Below are 20,807 nucleotides of genomic sequence, written 5' to 3'. Positions count from 1 at the left end.
ACACTGTGAGAATAGAAAAAAGGCCTAAGCCAGAATTTGTACAGCAGTAAAGTTATCTCAATTTTGTAGCTGTGGTTTTGAAGATGAAATAATTTACTAAATACAAAAGCTGTTTCATAGACTTATTTAAATAAATAATTGGGTGTGTTTTTTTGTTTTATAGAAATTACAGTTTACAGTTAGTGAAACAGAATCTCTTCCTGCTGCTCAGCTCTCAATGGGACAGATTAAAGAACATGTAGAATTTTTATTGCAGAAGAAAAGAGCCACCAATAAAGAGATCCTTTGTTGGGTTGAGGTATGAATAGTATTTCTTTTGTTTCTCTTGTTGTTGCTATAATTGTTTTATTACTTCTGTGTTGACATTAAAGTATAGATTGTATTTTATAATTTTGTTATAAATTGGTATAATGCTACAGCATTTCATTCCAAAATTTAATCAGTTTGTACAACTAGCTTTTTAGTAGCTTGCATGAACTTCAACAACAAAAAACCTTTTATTTAATTCTACACAACTATTGCCATGACATTTTAAAATTTTCTGTTTTATTACCAGTGCTGTAAATTTCAATGACAAATGACAACTTGGGCTGTAAGAAAATAAGGAAGCTTGGAAAACAAAACAAAGAGTAGGCAATTTTCAGAGAATTGTAGCCATATTCGAGCCACCATTTTAAGAAATATTTTTCTTAGTATTCAACTTGGGTGTTAAAAAATTAAATTATTTTAAAAATCTACCTACATACAAAAACAGGCTACAGAAAAGATTTGCAACATTTTTGAAACTAGAGAAAATCTATTTTTAGTCATTCAAATGACAAGTGAATTTCTTTTTTAAATTTTTTTTAGGAATTAAGATGTTTTGCAAATATTTCTAGAATTTTATTTGAAGTTATATTTAAACAGAATGTCCGAGAATTAAAAATGTTTGTTACACAGGATTTAAGTTGTGTATTTAACCATTAACATTCAGGAAGTTGTTTTAATTTTTTTAAATTATAATTATGTTTTGGTAGTTTTCTATTTATTTATAACTGTTAAGAAACATAATTTTTTTTTAAACCACATTTATAATTTAATTTGAGTAAAAGTTAATATTTAATTACTAGCATCATTATTTATTCATAATATAGAAATTTAAAAATAAAATTTATAATAGAAATAATTTTGAAATATAAAAACTGAATTTGTGTACTTTAAACATTTTGTTTGATTACATTGAATTCTTTGAAAATGTTTTTTTTCAAGAAACTGTTGTTCAAAATATTGTAACTCCTTATGTATTAAACAGAAATTAAACATTTTTGCTGTAAAACTTGAGGTAATAATGTTACTTTTATAAAATCAGTTGTACAGGGTGTTCGGAAAGTCGCTGTGCAGTTTTGTAATCATATTTTACTCAGTCTATTTCAAGCCAGCAACTGAAAGCGGTGTTTAGAAACAAAATAAGAAGTATCCAAGCCTGTATTGATGCCAACGGAGATCACTTTCAACATTGTTTATAATTGTCATTCATATTTATCTCCTGTATTCTATATTGAAGCATGCCTGTTAATAAATATATAAGTGCACAGTGACTTTCCGAACACCCTGCATTTGTCATAAGACAGTGGAATTATATTTATTGCATTTTTTACTCTACAATCTTTATTCAATCCATTTTAGTTTCTTCATAAAAGAAAGTGTATGATATTATTTGAATCACACAATACCTATTGTATCCAATGCTGACAATTTTTGCTTCTTTTCCATTATTTTGCAATTCAAAAGAAAGAAGTAGTATTGCTGTTAAGATGTAATATGACAATGAAACAAATTATAACATTACTAATAAAACACAACATACATAAAGTAAACAGGCATTATTGTTTAATAGCATGCAAGAAGATGAAATTTCATAACTTGTTATAGTTGTGTGAATTAGTTTACTATGCAACTCATAAAATTCTTCATTATTCTTTAAGTTAAGCCTGTCTGTTACTTTTATTAAATGTATTCTATTAAACTTGGTTTGCCTCCTTGTTTGTTTGTTTTTCTCAGGAGATAGCTGATGATCAATATTTCCGTAATTCTTTTTATACAAGAAAATGGTGTTGTGTTGTTGTGTTATTCAAATGAAATTGCTTACCTAATCCATCAAGTTGTTGATTTAAATGTGCTAACTTGTTTTTAGTAGTATATGCATGGTAGGCAATTTAAATTAAAAAATTGCATGATCCGTATTTTACGAATCTACTAGGAACTTTTCTCCAAATATTTGGCTAACCTTCTCTCACCAACGTGTGTCAACATTTGTCTGGTTCAGTTATTACTTGGTTTCATAACATATTACTAAATTAATTCACAGTACAATTTTGAAAACTTATGATTTCCCATCACTCATAAAATTTGAAACACGTTTTTTTCCTGAGAAATGAAAAACCAGAGTAATTACTAAGGAAGCAGATTCATTTATTGAATATATCAGATCTTATCAGGCTGGCTAGAATACAACAGATACAGTAGTAATTAGGATGTTATTAATATGAACCATTTGTTTGAATGACAGTTGTTTTAGTGTGAACACCTTTGCTAGTGAAGTGTGATTATAATCAATTACACTTGACAGTGCTATGAAACCAGATTAGTCTAAACATGGGCATGTCAGGTTATTTGAAATTTGATTCAGACAATTAGTGGAATTTGCTAAATATTTAATTGTCAGGTTTACTAATCAGTTATTTTTAGATGAAACTTGGATAGTAGGAATTGTCAAAAATAGTAATAATCAGACACAAACTTTAACTACTTGGTTATTTTTGTGACAATGATCACTGAAGTTAAACAACTTTGAAGTAATCAAAAATAGTAATGAGAAATTAAAATACAGTATTTTGGTTACTAAAGTGTTTGGAATAATCAGAAATGTTAATGATCAAAAACACTAACAATGCGAGATGTGATTAATAATCTACATATCTGTGGTCTTAATAAAAATAGTTCTTACATGTATGAAGCTTATATTTTATATGGACACAAGATTTTAAAAAAATTAAGTAGGAGTCAGTCATGACAGAAAACAAAATTATAGTTAATGACCACATAACATCAGCACCAACTAGAAGGTACCAGTTTGTTGTAATTCTTCTGAGAATGACCATCATAGTATAGTTGTACATATTAACAGATATTAAAGAGGTTGTCAGAGTGGTTTATGCTACAGTGCTCTGTAATGTTACTTGCATCTTTTGTGTCTCTTCAATAGTGTAGTGACAGTGATTTTGACATTTAAAATTATCCACCAGATGAGGATGTCAGTCAAAATAACTTATGATCTAGCATTAAAGACATTATCATCTGGTTCAAACAAGAAGATCCAGTTCTAAAGTAGATTATGATTACATCTTTTTTATGAAGATGATTGTTATATTCTTGAGCAGTACTACATAGTTTGTAAATAAATAACTGGTGTCAACAGAGTGATGTATATAAAGATAATGAAATGCCACTTGATTCTGCAATTTATATAATCGATGGTGACGTATAAAATAATAAACTGGTAAGTTTATAGTGCATTACGTATAAAATAATAAACTGGTAAGTTTATAGTGCATTACGTATAAAATAATAAACTGGTAAGTTTATAGTGCATTACGTATAAAATAATAAACTGGTAAGTTTATAGTGCATTACGTATAAAATAATAAACTGGTAAGTTTATAGTGCATTACGTATAAAATAATAAACTGGTAAGTTTATAGTGCATTCAATTTTTTTGTTTACCATTTTCATTCTCACCATAACATTTGTCAGTTAAATACATACTCTTAATAGAGTGTCAATAGTACTCAGTGATTAATTTGACTATCTGGCTGTGTTGATGATTTGAAAGAACTACATTATTACAAATGTTGTCAAGTTTAACTTATTAAAGTTTTACTGTATTTCATCTTTTAACACTACAATCATTATTTGGTTCTTTACAGTTTTTTGAGAAGAAGAGTGTATAACATTGTTTACAAAATGCTATGTCTGCCCCCTACTGACAACATGTAGTTGAAATACTATTATCCACTTTTTTTTTCTTGGGAAATCATAAGACTAAATAAAGAAAATGTGCTACAAAATGCATTTGAAGTATAATACTGTTGTTCTGTGATAAATATATTTGATTATAATCACACTTTGTTGTCAGTAAAAACATTTTCTCATGTTACTAAAACTTTTTCCGTCTAGTGGGTCAGCAGTAAGTTTTTTAGATTAGCATTGAAATCTGGAATCTAGGGCTCATTCTCACAGTGGACAGGGTACAGATAGGCATTCTGTGTAGTATTGCACTGATTCAGTTTGTTTTTTTACCTTTATAAAATTAAATATAGTAAATATGAATTTATTATCAGAAATAAAATAACACATTTGTGTTATAAACAATAAGATGAGTGTGACGTGCTTTGAAATTTATAAATTTTAAATATATATATGTATACTTGTATTGTTTTTTATGTTTTTAATGTAGATTTATGTTGGAGAAGAGAGAAGCAAGACTTCACAGTTTATTCGTGCCTTGATCTCTGCCATTGTTGAGAATGCAATAGTTGGTAAGAAGTTTTCTTACAGTTTCAAGTAAATTTGTTTACTGTGCTTATAGACTTGTGTGTTAGCTGGCTAATGAGATGGTTAAATTCATGTAGAAAAGTAATAATTTCAGTACTTGAGGGAAAATATTGTAAAAGAGATTTTTATTCTTTTTAAAATGGCCATTATTGAACAATTTTAAAAGTTAAACCGATTAACAGTCATTGTGAATTTGAAGCAGCTAATGCTAAAACTGTAACTCAAAGACAGTCACTAACTTCAAGTGGGTTTTACATAAAAGCTTATATAGGTGTTTACTTCTTTGTATTAGTATTTTTTTTAAATATTGTTACAAAAATGTTATAATACTAACTGTATTTGAACTTGTACTTTGCTGGAACATGTATTATGTAGCCTTACATTCCACTACAAGATGTGTTGGACATAGTGACTTGTATTTATAGTGTGTCACTAAAAGTTAGGTTTATTAGTATCAGAAGCAAAAATACAAGAAAGAGAGAGAAGAAAAGATCATGGCCATTTAACTGTGAATATGAATAGGTGTATAATGACTGACACATGTATTAATGGTATATGAACAAAAGAGAGTTTAAAAAATTTCTTTTGTTATCCTCTAAATATATTTTGTTTTGTTCAAAGTCAGTGCTAACCTTTCATCCAAACTTCTTTAAAATATAACATTTACCTACCCTTGATACAAAGCTTTACTCAGCCATTTGTATCATATTCTTAAAAAAAAAGTCATCATTGTGGTTTGTGTACATTTCATATTAGTTGTATACATAGAGATAAAGAACACAACCCTCACCCAAGTATTGCAAACCTGTGTAAGTTGATTATTTCATGTTTCTACTTTTAGTCACACATAATAAACTGAATTTCTGCATTGCTGAAATATTTCTAAATAGTAGATATTGGATATCTTAGTTGACAATGAATATTGCTTCTGTGCATGCAGTTTCAAGAATGGTAATGAAAAACATAGATTGCATTTGTGTTAGATTTGTTTTTCATAAATTTATATTTTAAGTTTTTCAGGCTGAATTATCTTTTCCATATTCTAGGAGAGGGAAACAGTTCTGAACTCTGTGATCCTATGATATCACAAAGAGCTGAAGTGCTTCAAAAGTACCTAGATAGCAACGAAGATTTAGAACTTCAAGCTTTGTATGGTCTGCAAGCTCTTGTTAATAAACTTGAACATCCTAAAGGTATAATAGTCATCAAACCATTAAGATATAAAACTCGATAACAAAAGTATGGTTTTAAATACTGTATTTCAAATGATGTAAAAGAATAACATTCATAATAATTGTGTATTCAAGTAAGCTTTGATAACTAATACATTTTAAAATAGTTTAATTTGCTGTTATTCAATTCAAATATTTTAAAATTAAATTAATAAACATGTTTACTATATCATAACTGTCAAAATACAAGTTGCAGTTACTAGTTTTTTAAATGAATTAATTTGAGATCTTTTCTCATAATGTATTAGTTAAAACTTTTACATATTTAGATAAACCTTTACTTGTTTTAAGTTCAGCATCTATTTCAGTATTGCTTTGTTGCTATAATAAAATACATGACTGGATTCATGGTAAATAGATATTGTTTTAAATGCATTAGTATACAACCAAAGACAGTGCTTACAGTGAGAATAGATACATATTTGATTAGCTATTATTCACCCTGTTTTATTTTCTTTGTTTTAGATGACAAATATTTCATCATTTTTATAACCCTTCCCTTAATTTCCACTCCAAAAACTTTACTTTTGAGCTTTAATGGTATTTAAACTGAAATACTTTATTTTGGTGTTTATTACAAGTGGAAGTTGTTCACACAGATCCTGAAATGTTATGCAAAATAAGCTCTTAAAAATGTCTGTACTGGAAATTCTGCAAAAAGTGATCTTATGGTCTTGGAAGAATTGTGAAGTTTCATTAATAAATCATTCACGAGGTAATCAGATTAATCCTTTAGATATAGTTAGGTCACAGTATAAATTCCATGATCATTTTACAGAGTTACATTCAGAAGTTAATTGAACTATTTACATATTCTAATTAGCATTGGGCAAGTCTCCTATTTATTATGTTACATATGTATTACGATTTCAAATAACCAGAAATTTTGATTCCGAAATTAATTAAATGCCAGTATGTATCACATTTATGATATTTGCCAAAAAGAATGATACACAGTATTTTCTTTCTTAACACAAATATATTTTAATTTACAAATAATAATAATACAATTGATAATAATGGTTTATATACAAGAGTTTTACAAACTTACAAATAATACTGAGGCTAGAACTGAATATTTTATTGATGGTCCATGACAAACAAATTAATTCCGAGTTTATGTTTTTACACTTTACTTAAGCTTGCTAGCTCTTTATTCTTGGCTGACCTTACACTTCTTACAAATTGACTTTTATCAATGAAAATATTTAATATCCTCCTTGAAATACTAATGTTTGAAGTTAATTCACTGAAATTAAATGAATTGTAATGATTGAAATCTATAAATGTTCATGGTCAAATATTTGTAGTGTTTCAATTAATAATCATTTATCACAATTATATCATCCAAAGCTTATAGTATACTGACTTTAGCATATTAACAATATTATTTAATCTGTCTCTTGACATGTTGAGTTATACTCTTCAGGCAAAGTTGTAAAAAAGTTCACTTGGTCATTAGTATTGCATACACAGCTTGTACATTGTTGATTCTTATGCTCAAGAATCTTCTACAAATTTAGAGAACAGGCAGGACTTATGCAATACACATTTAAGTTACATACATTTCTGAATATATATTAAACCAAAACAAACACAGTAATTTAAAAAATATTAAATCCATTACAAACTACTTTTTTAATGTATATCAATAAACTTTTCATCAAAATCAATTTATAATCAAGTACATATATTTTTTTTTATTTTGGATTTTCGACTTCTAAAAGAAATATTTAAATAAATTCTCAATCTTCACTTCTCTGCATCATGACACTTCTTCACTCTAAATTGTCAATTTTAAATATTCTTTCCACCCTAAATTTAAATATGAATCACTCATTTTAGTGTAAGTATTTCTAAGACATAATCTAAATGTATAGCTTCCAGTTTTCTCACTTTACTAATATATAAACTAGAAAATCAAACCATATCCCATGCCCTCCTTTTACATTCAGTCTTTCAAAGCCTGTCAGAAGTTAGCTCTGACATTTCCCATTATTTGTGACCAACAGAAAGAATTTTTTATTGTACAAATCTGTTGTTGCTATCCCTAAGATAAATGAGATACATCTCTCTGATAAAACAAAAACAGCTAAGCATGATTTATAGCTTACCTAGAAAGTCAGGTAAATTGCAATTATTATAGTATATTGGTAGTCTATTCTCATTTTAATAGTGTAGGTTCATAGTTGGATATTTGAAATGAAACTTAAGTGAACCCTATCAAAAACTATGGTTAACTTTCATTGAGATTTCAACTGCCAAAATTTACAAGATTCATATGTAAGTACTAAATGTCGTTTTTTATGTATATTTCTTTTTATTGTAATAAAACTAACAAAATTTAAATGTTAGAAATTTATAAAGTTAGATAAGAAGATGTTAATGAAAATATATTTGTGAAGAATACATGTGAACTGCTTCTGAATAATTCATTGCTTATCATGGCAGAATAGCAATTATGCATGGTTCAAAGAGCAGTAAAACAGTAACATTGAAAGAAAAAATGTTGTGGAAAGGTTAAAGGACTGAAAATTTTAGGATAAATAACTGTTAATTGTCTGTTATAATTTGTAGTCATTCTAGAAAAAGGAAATACAGCTTTGTATTTTTACTGATGGTTATGAGATCAGCCAAATGGACCTTACCTGCATACAATGTTAAAATGAAAAAAATAACAGATATGCAAGGATGGCTTGATACCCAGTTAAGAGGTTCTGGAGATTATGTAAAGGGAATATGAAACTGTAAGATGGAGAAAAAAATATATTTAGTCCTGTCATAAAATCTTGTACTCAATAAGGGCTTTATTAAAGGCTTGCCAAATTTTATTTAGATATACTTAGTAAATTCAGTTATGGTATGTATAGTTTTGTGGTTACTAGTTCTTAATGTTGGTTAAGTACAAAAAAAATAATAACATTTCTATAAAGAAAAAGGTTTAGGTATCACAATCATGCTTGTTCATATTTTATCTTGGCCATTGTGCCTCTTATAATTTCTGAATGGTGAGCATGTTTGATAAGTAATAGAGGTTTAATCCTGTATGGCATAATTGAAGATTCTTCAGAGTTTGAGTTTGGACTGTGATAAAAGTCCAAAAATGTTTATTTTTGTAAAATCCTGCATTAATCCTGTTAGTATTTAAACCAGTTTCATATTCTGTTGTCATCTATTACCAGTTATTCTAGGTATAAGATTATTTAGGTATGAGTTTAATTCCTGGTTCAGTTTGTTTGTGTCCATAATGATTTATCATTGAAAAACTAAGGTGTGTGTGTGTGTATGTAAAACTATACACAAACAATATTTTGACAAGATAAACAAAAACAAACAGCAGTTTAATTGATCTAACTAAAATGGATTATGAAACGTATTTCACTCATCAGTGTTTTATTATTTTACTGGTGGCAAAAGCACTAGCTTGAGACAGAATTGTCGATTTAAGGAAATTAAATTGATCAAAAAATTTTCTTTTTGAGGCTTTAGCACCAAGGATTTTATTGGATGTAAAAATAAGGTCATATTGAGATGTATTAGTTCTATAAGAGTTGACTTAATATTAAGAAAAGAGTATTTTACTAGATAGTTGAACAATACATCATTCAAGTTATTGTCTTTTTGCATATTAATCTTGCACAATTGTTGTAAATGTAAATATAGATGATAAAGCTGTTGTGAAACTGAATAAACTTAGATATAATACCTTTTCATCAGTTTTGTTAATGCCCAAGCAATCTTTGGCCCATAATTATTCTTACATATGTTTGAACAAATTTTTAGTGACTGAAAGGTAATTATACATTAATGAATGATTGATTTAGTATCTAATAATAATAATTAGCAACACTTAATTTTATTCTTTACATATTTGTATATCTGAAGTTTAAGTCAAAAGCTTATTCAGCCTGTAAATTAAAAAAAAAGTATATTTTTTTTTCATAGGGTTGTTACTAGACATTTTCAATGTCTTATACAATTTGGACTTGGTCTCGGATGAGGCCTTTAAAAAGTGGGAGCAGAGCACAGACCCTGTTGAGCAGGAAGGAAAAGGAGTTGCACTAAAGTCAGTGATGGCATTTTTCACATGGCTTAAAGAAGCAGAGGAAGAGTCTGAAGAATCTACTTGACCTCTGTGCTAAAGGATAGGTCATGAACTCTCTTTTCGTGAAACAAGTTGTTTAATAAAATATTAGGGTTTAATGTGATCTTCATCTCACAAAATCTACAAAATATTTGTAATTTTCAGAAAATATCGGGAAAGGTAAAAATGCACTGATCAGAAGCAATTTGACATACACAAAGTGTTTAAACTCAAAGCTTGTAAAACTACTAAGTGTTAACATATTTTAATAACAATTCTTTTTTTTAATGTAGCAAAAATTGATATGGGTAATTTGTATACATAAGTTTATAGCAATGAGTTGTAATTAGTTGTTTTTTTCTCCTTAACATTTTATTTTGATTACTGACATGATTTTACTTGGCCATGTGGCCTCAACTAAAAGTAAGAATAAATTATACATCACTGTCGTGTGGTATTTTAGTAGTGATAAAGTAACTAAAGAACAAAACTTATTTGATAACACAAATTCCATGTTGATTATGTAAATTTATAGTAACTTTCTGAATGGTTTATTTAAGTTTAAACTGTACATAAACTGATAGGTATTTAATGTAAAGCAGGGCTAATTCTGTGAAAATTCACTTTCCTACCTTGCTACAATGCTACTTCTACTAAAGGGCATAAGGACATATTGTGTGCTTAATCATGAAACTTTAGTAGAACATGTCTTGCATACCTACAAGTTATCCTTTCTATATTTCATACAAGAAGTCTTATATCAAGTATTATGTTGACAGATATTTCAGTGTGATTTATTGGTTGTAATAAGTTGATTACATTTAAAGTAGCAAATGGCTTTCCTTCCAATGGGAATAGGATTTGGTTTAATCTTATACTTTATTTGATTAGGTAGGTAAAACCTGACCATGCGCTTGCATATGATAAAAATGTTGAAAGTGTACATATATATATAAATATATATATGTAACTGCTACTCTAGTATTGTGGCTAACCAGAAAATTAAATATTGGAAGGAAGTTTTTGTTTTAATTTTTTTCTTGTCCATGTCATCAGTTCATACAACACAAGGCATTAGTTTACAATTAAATCAAACTGATATTATAAAGTAGTAACTGTGTTAAAATAACTTACAGTATTCTTATACTGGCTCATCAGGAATCACCTTTTGATGACCCAGTCATTAGGGTCTTTACTTTAAACTCAAACTTGTAGGTTTGAATCCTATTACTGAACATGCTCATCCTTTCAGCTATGGGAGCATTATTATGTCAGGGCCAATCCCTTTGGTAAGAGTAGCCTAATGGGTGAAGGTGGGTGATGTTGATTAGTTGCCTTCACTCTAGTCTGTCACTTCAACATTGAGCAGCTTTGTATAAAATTTGAAAAAAAAACAAACAAATGAACATTTTTGTTTCCATTGTATGACACTACTCATAGCAAACTGTTGTCAAACATTTTATAATTAGCTTGACAAGGGATTATTTATTTCACTCAAGAAGTTTTAATTCAAATTCAGTTTTGTATCACCTGGAAGAAAAGATTCTTGTGGATTTTTAAAATTTCCAATCAGAAGAAAACACAAAGGAATTTGGTTGAATGGAAATTATTTCTATAAATTAAAGCCACTTTTGTAAATACAGGATTCTGTAATACAAAAAATATTAATGCCTACTAGTATATGCCCATTAAAACTGCTGCTTTCATATATAAAAGAAGGGTTGAGGTTTTAAAAAAGAACCGGGTTTCACACAGCAGTCCTTTTACAAGTAGAACATGTATTCATTTATTTTCGTTTAACTTAATCTAAAATTTAATTGTAATCAGTTGGATACAATATGTATATATTTGATTTTAGTAAGACCTCACTTGTGAGAAGGGTAAATTTTCACTTACACTTACCATTTTTTTTCTTCATTAAAGTTGGTCACCCGTGATCTATCTAATATCAAGCTACCTTCTCCATGTCCGACTAGAAAGATTTCCTTGTTACAGTCCTATGTGTATCACAGTAAAGTTTGTTAATGGTTGAACTTCAATTGTTGTTTTTTATTACTTACTGATAATACTTCATTTTCTCTACAAAAATTGTTCAGCACTGTATCGTAGTTTCTGTATTTGTATTATACCTTTTTTTTTTTTTTTTTGCTAGCTTATGCTTTTAGTGGTAATGGCTTGAATATGTTCCATACCTAATTGGTGTCTGATTGAAACACATTTTTAATAGTAGTAAACCAAGTATATCTTCAATAAAATTAGAAAGCATTGTAAGTCTTGGAATTTTTTGCTGTAGTATATATAGTATTTCTATGAATACTGGTAGAACAGATGAAATGGATATTAATCAGCTGTACCCTAAATATCTGAAACATTAGTTCTTTGCAAGATTACGCACAGTCTTTTTCTTACTGAATACATTATATTGGTGTATTTGATATCTTGTATTAATTTTTCAGAGAAGATTGAAGGCTATTATTTGTGGCCTGTTTCATAGAATAATCTCTTTAAATTATGTTGTAGAACAAACAGTGATGTCAAATATATCATGATGATGTGGATTTGTAGGATTACTGATCTGATGCAACATGTTACCAGGGAATTTTTTCTGGATATTTTTCAGTTTTATACATGAAGTTCAGATATCTGGAAACAAACAAATTAGACGATATTCCATAACTATATACATTTTCAGAGCATGTTATTGTCCAGTGATCCTAGAAGAACTCAAACGTACAAATACACACCTTATGAACGTTATATGTTAGGTGTGGCATGGAATTTGACTTTTAAAATGTAGTCATATCATCAGAACTTAAAGTTAACAAAAAATGTGGTTGTAAACATAGCAACATGATTTTTGTCTGAGGTAGAGAGATATGAACTGAAATAATAAGATACCAAGTGGTATTTAGTCACGATAAAGACGTGTAGGTTAAACCATTAAAATCAGATTCCACTTTTAAACGCCCATTTAGCAATCCTTGTTAAAAACTTGGTGTTGTGTGATAAAAATGCTTATGCATTTTGTTTCTAATGATTAACCCCACACTTTTGTGAAAAAGTGTGGAAATACATGTACAAGACTATACGAGTATAAATGAACTCCTGTCGCGACCGTCTGACAAATACATAAATTTTGCTAGGTCGATTAGGATAGTTCTGTCATTTTACGTGGACTTGAGAGAATAAAATTGGCTGATTTAATTTATGGCCCTTACACGACAGTTGAAGGCTACTTGATTTTACAGTTAAAACCGCTCGTATTTTCTCTATATATATTTGCTTCTATTTTAGAGTTTGCAAGGTAGATGAAATTACATGAAGGAAAAGTAAAACCTGCTAAAATACGATCTATTTTAAGGCTTTTATCGTTTCGTAAAGTAGTTAAAATGAAACTGTTTTTAGTGTGGAAAAATAAATTATAATGAAACAATGGCAAACCTTCAAGAAAGAATTTGAAGTATGTGGAACGACAAGAGTGGATACAAGTTTTATCTACGTTTGTAACTGCTATTATTCAGATTACTTAAAGGAGTGGTATTAATAGGATAGTCGTCGAAACCAGTGGTGCTGTATCTCCCTTACATATTTGACTTGTATAGCAACTGTTAATTATATTTTCTTCATGTCTAGCCAAGTATCCCTCACTTTGCATCTTCCTACATCAGTGATAGGGTGACCAAATGTCCCGTTTTTCGGTAGTTTGCCTCAATATCCTGAGTAAAATTCTTGAGATGCACAAAACTCTGGTTTTTAAATAAAGACATCAAACTCAGTCACATCGCATCACAAACGTGTAGTAGGCTTAATGAACTTGCTCAGTGTTGTTAACATGTACTCTCCAACCGTCAAACTCTATACGCGTAAGAAACCCATTTCTGCGCCGGTCTGAATTTTGGAGAAAGCCGATGTAATCCGCATAATCAAAACACTATAGTTACTTTTATAACGTGATGAAAACAAAATTTCTGCGTTCCATTAAGTCTTCACAAAAATATGTTTAAAAAGCTTAAAAGTAATGCTAAAAACGTAGAATGTTTGAAAATGTTAAAGATTATCAAATAAATACGGATACGAAGTAGCTCATTTTAAGAATATTGAACAAAATGAATAATTAAGATGTCTTTCTAAGTACAATTTGAATATTTTTATTATTTATTTTGTGTCTATCATCAAAAAAAGTATTTGAAAATACTGTGGAACAGTTCTATAAAGTTAAATTTCATATTTGTAATAACCATTTTCGAAGTGGGGGAGAAGGCTGAACTGTCCAGGTTTTTCGGTTTACGAATTTGGTCACTAAGATAGATATTAATGTAAACCAACATTGCATTTTGCATCATTAAAACAGTTTTTCCATTGAGTAATATATTAAATAATTCGTGTAGTTAAATTACTATGGTGTCGCTAAACCTCGATTTTTTATACGTGTTTTGTAAGTTAGCCGTTAAAACCTGTTATACTACCAACTACTATACCATACTTTCGAGTGGAGGAATTAAGTTTCCACCATAGGTGATTGAATGAATTTGTAACCACGGTTAAATGGAAATTAATACAGGCAACAACAACAAAAAAATAGTTACACCAAATTAGGATGTGTAATAATTTCATGAAATGTGATCTAAATAAACTTCCCATTTGTAAGTTTCAGTAGAACACTCAGTTAAGATTAACTCTTGTTAACACACGTAAAAACAAAACTGACTAATTTGAGTTCGAAAGCAGCTCAAGCTATTCAGTACAGAATACTGTTTATAATGTTTGTTTTTGTATATCGCGTGGATTCACAGTCCGAGCACGTTAAATCCACTCCAGACGTTACTGTTTCAGGTATCTATATTTGGGTCTTGTAGACCTGGGAAGGCCAGGTTTAATTGACCTCTTTCTCCCTTCAGCACTTGATTAATTTCTATTAAATATACTCTTCAAGAAAAGAGAAACGCAAAAGGCAAAATTTGAGACAAATTGTTAACAAGTTTATTCCGGGTAGTTCTGTATGACATGTGTGAAACTTTGCACATTCAGTGCTGAACATCTAAAGTCTGCAAAGGCGAAGTCCACATCATGACGCTGCCACCACCAAATCTGTCAGCATCCTGCACACAGTTTGCTGCAAAACGTTCACCTCGGCGACGGTAAACACGAGTCCTTCCATCTTGCCTACGAAGCATAAAACGTGATTCATCGCTGAACCAAACATGCCTCCATCGTCGATGAGGCCATCCATACCCGATGTGCCCGAGTCCACTGCAGCCGTGCTTGACGATGTTGCTGGGTGAGGATGACTCCTCTGACTGGACGTCGAGGTCGGATTCCTGCATTTTGTAGACGGTTGCGTACGGTCTGATCGGAAATCCTACGCAGCCCTGGTATGGTTGAGGCAGTAGACGTCGCAGTGGTGGTCCTATCCCGAAGGTGACGTAACCGGATGTAGCGATCTTGTGCGGACATGGTCACACGAGGTCTGCCAGATCGTGGACAGTCACGAGTTGATCCATGTTGTTGGTGACAATTCTATAACCTTGTGATGGTGCTTGGGTGGACATGCACAGCTCTGGCAACATCTGATCGAGATTCGCCTGCTTTCAAGCGACCAATGGCGTTGTTGCGTTGTGCTTCAGTCAGTCTTGGCGTAAGTGTATTGCGTGTCGGTCGCTTAACACTGAGCTATGGAAACCGAGAACCCGTCACTTTTATAGGGATTTTGCACATGTTGCACTTGCAGAACATGCAGATCTCTCATACAAATTTATTGGACACGAATGCGTTTTGGCGAGAATTCCGTTGTTTTTTACCGTTTTCAAAGTGCACAACTTTTATTGTCATTTTGGTCTGACAATCAGTGCCTTAATACGTGTAACATCACATACTCTGAGCTTGTAACGTTATTACATATATTTCTCTTTAAAATAAAAAAAATATCCCTTTTGCGTTTCTTGTTTTGAAGAGTATATTTATTTAATTACTACCAGAGTTTAGCTGGTCCATGTTTTCACTCTGACCCTTCTCGGGGTCATGTCGATGTGTACAATTATATTAATGTGTTGAATACACTATCACTTTATCCGATTGTGCTAAAAATACAACACGAACAGTTCCAGTTGTATTTTTTACATTTTCAATTATTTTAAATATCAGCAAGAGCAGTTGCATATATAGCCATTCTTAATTTTGTCATAGTGAATTAGAATTGTTCATTGTACCTATGTTTAATAGTAGGTGGCTGTAATTTTTTTCTCTGACGTTAATAGGGAAAATGTATTTAGGACTATTTTCATCATGTATGCAAAAACGCTCGAGTTCACATAGTAGATTGTTATTTTGCAAATGTTTTTACGAAATAATTTAATGAGCTGTGTAGTAGTCTGTCGGTTGGTATTTTTATATTTACGTATTTGTGCGTAAATGTTGAAGAAATTGGTTTAGCTATTATGTTGTAAATAGTGTATTATGTAGTATTAATAATTTAGCTTTAATTTGTTTTGGTGCTGTATGTTTTTCAAGCAGTTGATGTATGCTTTATAGAATTTTTTTCTATGTTTTTAGCTGTCACTCCGCTATTTTTACCTGTTAGACTCTGCATAGTTCGCGCATTGCTAAACTTTGGTGGTTTTTTTTATTGTTTAGGTGTATAACCCAAGTTAATTTTGTGATGTATATTAGACCTTGGTATTTAGCTAATGTTTTAATTTGGAGAAGTGCTCCATTCATACACAGTTCTGGTAGATCTTTTGTGTGTGTGTAGTTAATTTTTCGAAAACGAGTATGGTTACATTGATTTTAATACGATATTTTTGGCAGAATTATGTTGTTTTATTTAATTAAGAATGGATGTTTGTGGCTGCAGTAAACGAGGCTGGAACACTTTTCAAACTGCTACATCATCTGCGAACTGCGACGAAAAACCATGACTTGTATCATTTAGAGACATATTGTTAACGCTCATGATGAAGAGAATGTGGGACACCTGTCTGAATAAATGAATTCGAAAAGGTTTATTCCGCTTTTATATTACATTTCCTGTCTTTAGACAAGTTGGACAGCCAACGAATAATACCATGCGATAGTTTCATTTCTGACTTACGGAACCGCAGACTCTTATGACATACAGTTTCAAATGCTTTATCAAAAAGGTTTGTTTTGAATTTCGAGCAAAGCTATACGAACTCTATCTGCGCTAGCCACTTCTAATTTAACAGTAAAAGACTCTATAGAGGGAAAGCAGCTAGTCATCATTATCACCACCCACAACCTCGGGCTACTCTTTTACTAACGAATAGTAGAATTGGCAGTAACGTTATAATGCCCCATGACTGAAAGAGCGAACATGTTTGATGGGACGGAGATTCGAACCCGCGTCCCTGAGATTGCAAGTCGAGTGCCTTAACCACCTGAGCAGGCCAGACAAAAAGGTATTCTGCACTTTTTGGTCAAAGGTACACTATATAAGTGACGGTCAAAACTCCTGTTCTTTTATCTTAGAATACCGTTGATCAGTTGTCTTACCTTAAAACTTTCAGTTAAAAATGAGGTATGACTATCGTAGTTTTGCGAGCATTTTGAAACAGATACAACTTGTATTCGCGGATTGATGCCAAATTTAGTTACTAGCCGTTGCTACGTCACTCATCATTGGAGTAAATATGAAAACGTCCTTGTTTTGTTGGATATAAAGCCCAACTGACTATATAGAAATACATACAAAAAGCACACACAGTTATAAATCTATTCCAACAGTAGGAATGGTGATTAGCTAAAGTTTTTAATTTCGAATATCTAAAGAATTGATTTTATTTCATACACAAGCTTACAAGAACAACTCTCTTTGTCTTTATATCCCACATATGGTAATACGCATTATGATTCAAAACTATATTAAAAGCATTTACCATAAAATTAAAGGGAAACCGAATATAATCTGTTTAAGCATGTAAGAAAAAGGAAAATTGTAGCCATTGCTGATCAGGGGTTACGGTATAAGGAAAAAAACTTATTTTCAAACGGTAAATTCAAAATTCTAGCTTTCCTAAGAGGCTATGATTTTATTACATTTAGTTTCTCTGAATAATATATGTTCTTACATAGAGCATATTATTATAGTAAAATTTCCCAGTTTGTGCACACGTTAATCCAACATAAACGTATAGAATATAAAGGGTACCAGTTGGAAGATTCAATTGCTACGTGTAAACATTCAAAATGTGCGTGAACAGATTTCAATTTTAAATTACAATAAAATTCTAAGTGAGGCTTGGAGTTTGTTTAAATGCTTTACGAATTAATAATTTACTTTGATTTGATCAAAAGTAAACACATTAAGTACTGTTGTATTTTCATTAAAAAAGAATTATGTACATATAACGATCAATATATTATCATTTTTGTGATAATTTCAACTTCATCATATCATGAGCTACAATATTAACTACGATTTTCTATTGTTCATTTAAGTGAACAAAACATTGGAAATTTTAACTTTATAAACATTTGGAGCAAGACCATTATTCGCGCTTTTTGAGACCACTAAATGCAGCCATGTCAATTTTGTCGAAGTTTCGTTTTTTAAGACCTCCAAAGGCAGCTCTATCTATTTCGTCAAAGGTTCTCTTCTTGTATGATCCTTTATCCTCTACGTTGTTGATCAGGTGTCGTCTGGACCACAGAGGCCACTGTTGCCCTACAGTGAGGAAAGATTCCACATTTCCTTCGACTGGAGTGTCATAATACTCTTCAAACATGCGATTCAGTCTTTTAAAATGTCTCGGAATGGGCTCGATATTATTCTAAAATCAATAACAACAACATTCTATAATTGTTTACAATAAGGTTATGATATTTGGTATAAAGCAGGACTGTTCAACTTCGAAACAGTTGGTAGACTGTTAGTTAGCAATTAACACCGTATACTTATAGCTCCGTAATAGATAATTAGCAGTAATATACAAATAATACTTTGCCTTTTAAGATATTGATAGTTGAAAAGTCATACTAACCCGAGTTATGATGACGCTAGTGAAAGAACATCAAATAAATGAAATGTATTAGAGCAGAGGTGAGTGAGACGTGGCCATCTATTCAAATTATCTCAAGAACTACGCAAGGACTAATGACGAAAAGTCTCCGTATAAAAGAAAACTTACTCATAAAGGAGATCTGAGCTTGATCAGGCTAGTTTAGCTTCTAAACTATCATTTATAAATTCAAAGAAAATAACTGTCTCTTTTTTTATTATTATTTGAATATCTTGCTCATTAAAAATATGTAATAAGTGATTTACACTTTATTTTAGAAAATTAAATTTTAACTAAGTGATCCTTCCTATACTTGATAACCACATGAAACCAGCCGGGAGCAAGTTGGAAAGCTATAATGTAAAGGTTTATTTTAAGACTAAAATGGTTCCGAGGGTTAATGCTGCCACTTTTATTAAAGATATTAAAAATAGCTTGGCATGGGATTGTCCGTGAAATATGACAATATATTCGTTTTACGTAAAATTGAAAATTATAAGTTGGTAAAAGGGCTTTAGACTTCGACCATTTAACAATGTCTGTTTGTTTGTTTTTTCAATAAAGTTAATAAAATACAATATGATAACAGCCGGAAGTATGCTGAACAGATACAGTTTCTTATTTTCAATCCATGTTTTTTGAACGAAATTAAATTAGCATGTTGTGCTTTAATTTTTCTCTTGTTGTTGTTTTTTCATTGGGAAATGTACTAAAAGTGGAAATTTAAAAGGTTAAAATTACATGTGGAACTCTGTCTTTTTCAGTTAGAGAAAACAGACATTTATACATTTAGCTCCAAATCTCACTGACCTTAACGTTACATTACCTTTATTCCTACAGAGCTGATTACGTTACTAAACAATCTCACTACCTTAAGTATTTCTTTCATATGACACTCTTGCTGGCATATTGTTTAAAGCTAGAAAAACGAGTTTTATACAAGAATTATTTGGTTTATTAATACAACACGTATGACAATGGACATAATGTTATTTGTATTTTAAATTTTACTTAACTTCTGTACAATCTGAAATTTGAAAACATTCTATGTATCTAATAAAGCAACTACATGTGTTTGAGGGTTTAGGATTACCAGTCTTTATTGATAATCAATCAACATTATTACGTTGTTAGCCACTGTTGGCTGTGATGTTTCTTGCAATACAGAAGAAGAAAGGCCAACAACGACTTAAGACATACTTGGAACTTTCACAATAACTGATTGTCTACATTAACTTAATCATAATAATAGTAGCGAGTACAGGTAGCGTTAAAAACACACTAAAAACTACAGAACTAGATAAACGAGATTTACAATTATGAAAGCCGGTTCTTTATTTGAGTGATAATTAAAATTCTGAAATATATGATAAGAAAATAACATTTTATACGTGGTTTACCTGAATTAAGTGCTGCCCATTCACATTCTGGATGAATACTACAAGAAACATAAATGATAACGCCACTATCTTACTCATCTTGTAAATAGTTTATAAGTATAGTTTTCAGGTCTTCGAAAACCTGCCTTTTCTCCACTCGTATATATACATAACGTTTGTATATGTCAGCGAGTGTGCGTATCATGGACGTTGCACCTTCACTAAGAACTATGAGAATACAAAAAAACCAGCCAATGATGGATCATCGGTTTAATCGTTTACAGCCAATCACTAAGGAACTTGCATTATTGAATGCTAAAGCCAAATTGATATTCCTTGGAGTTTTCCACACTTTCTGTGGCGCAGATAACTTAGATGCTTTGCGCCATAAAATGCTAACCAACAAGTTTTTTCGAATCATATTAAATGTTTATCTCGTATACATGATTCTTTAGATTGCAAAAATAGTGAGTAAAAACGTAATCTCAGACTAAGAACAGACGAA

At 30.6% G+C, this 20,807-nt stretch overlaps 1 protein-coding gene and 1 pseudogene across 2 annotated transcripts in view; one reads left to right on the top strand and one right to left on the bottom strand.

Moving 5' to 3' along the window:
- LOC143252703 (eukaryotic translation initiation factor 4 gamma 3-like) overlaps positions 1 to 10,928 on the top strand; it is a 110,538-nt pseudogene extending 99,610 nt beyond the window's left edge. Inside the window, exons 28-31 of the transcript XR_013029113.1 lie at positions 164 to 298; positions 4,496 to 4,577; positions 5,640 to 5,786; positions 9,771 to 10,928. The product of XR_013029113.1 is annotated as a eukaryotic translation initiation factor 4 gamma 3-like (transcript). The remainder of the gene's footprint in view (positions 1 to 163; positions 299 to 4,495; positions 4,578 to 5,639; positions 5,787 to 9,770) is intronic.
- A 5,836-nt stretch (positions 10,929 to 16,764) lies between these two features.
- On the bottom strand, positions 16,765 to 20,511 carry LOC143251068 (uncharacterized). The gene is made up of 2 exons (XM_076502458.1): positions 20,324 to 20,511; positions 16,765 to 18,695 (listed from the first exon to the last, which is right to left on the bottom strand). The coding sequence occupies exons 1-2, from the start codon at positions 20,399 to 20,401 to the stop codon at positions 18,414 to 18,416; spliced, it is 360 nt and encodes a 119-aa protein (XP_076358573.1). The 5' UTR covers positions 20,402 to 20,511; the 3' UTR covers positions 16,765 to 18,413.
- Between the last annotated feature and the right edge of the window lie 296 nt (positions 20,512 to 20,807).

This window comes from Tachypleus tridentatus, chromosome 1, assembly GCF_004210375.1.
Source record: "Tachypleus tridentatus isolate NWPU-2018 chromosome 1, ASM421037v1, whole genome shotgun sequence".
In the NCBI taxonomy this organism is placed as follows: Eukaryota; Metazoa; Arthropoda; class Merostomata; order Xiphosura; family Limulidae; genus Tachypleus; species Tachypleus tridentatus.
The sequence above is the reverse complement of the archived record's forward strand: the minus strand, read 5'-3'. Positions and strand labels throughout refer to the sequence as shown.

Excerpts from the sequence above, each read along its gene's own strand:
- LOC143251068 (XM_076502458.1), bottom strand. The coding sequence starts at position 20,401 with ATGAGTAAGATAGTGGCGTTATCATTTATGTTTCTTGTAGTATTCATC. Across the intron at positions 18,696-20,323 it reads ATGGGCAGCACTTAATTCAG|AATAATATCGAGCCCATTCC; the intron begins GTAAACCACGTA and ends TATTGATTTTAG.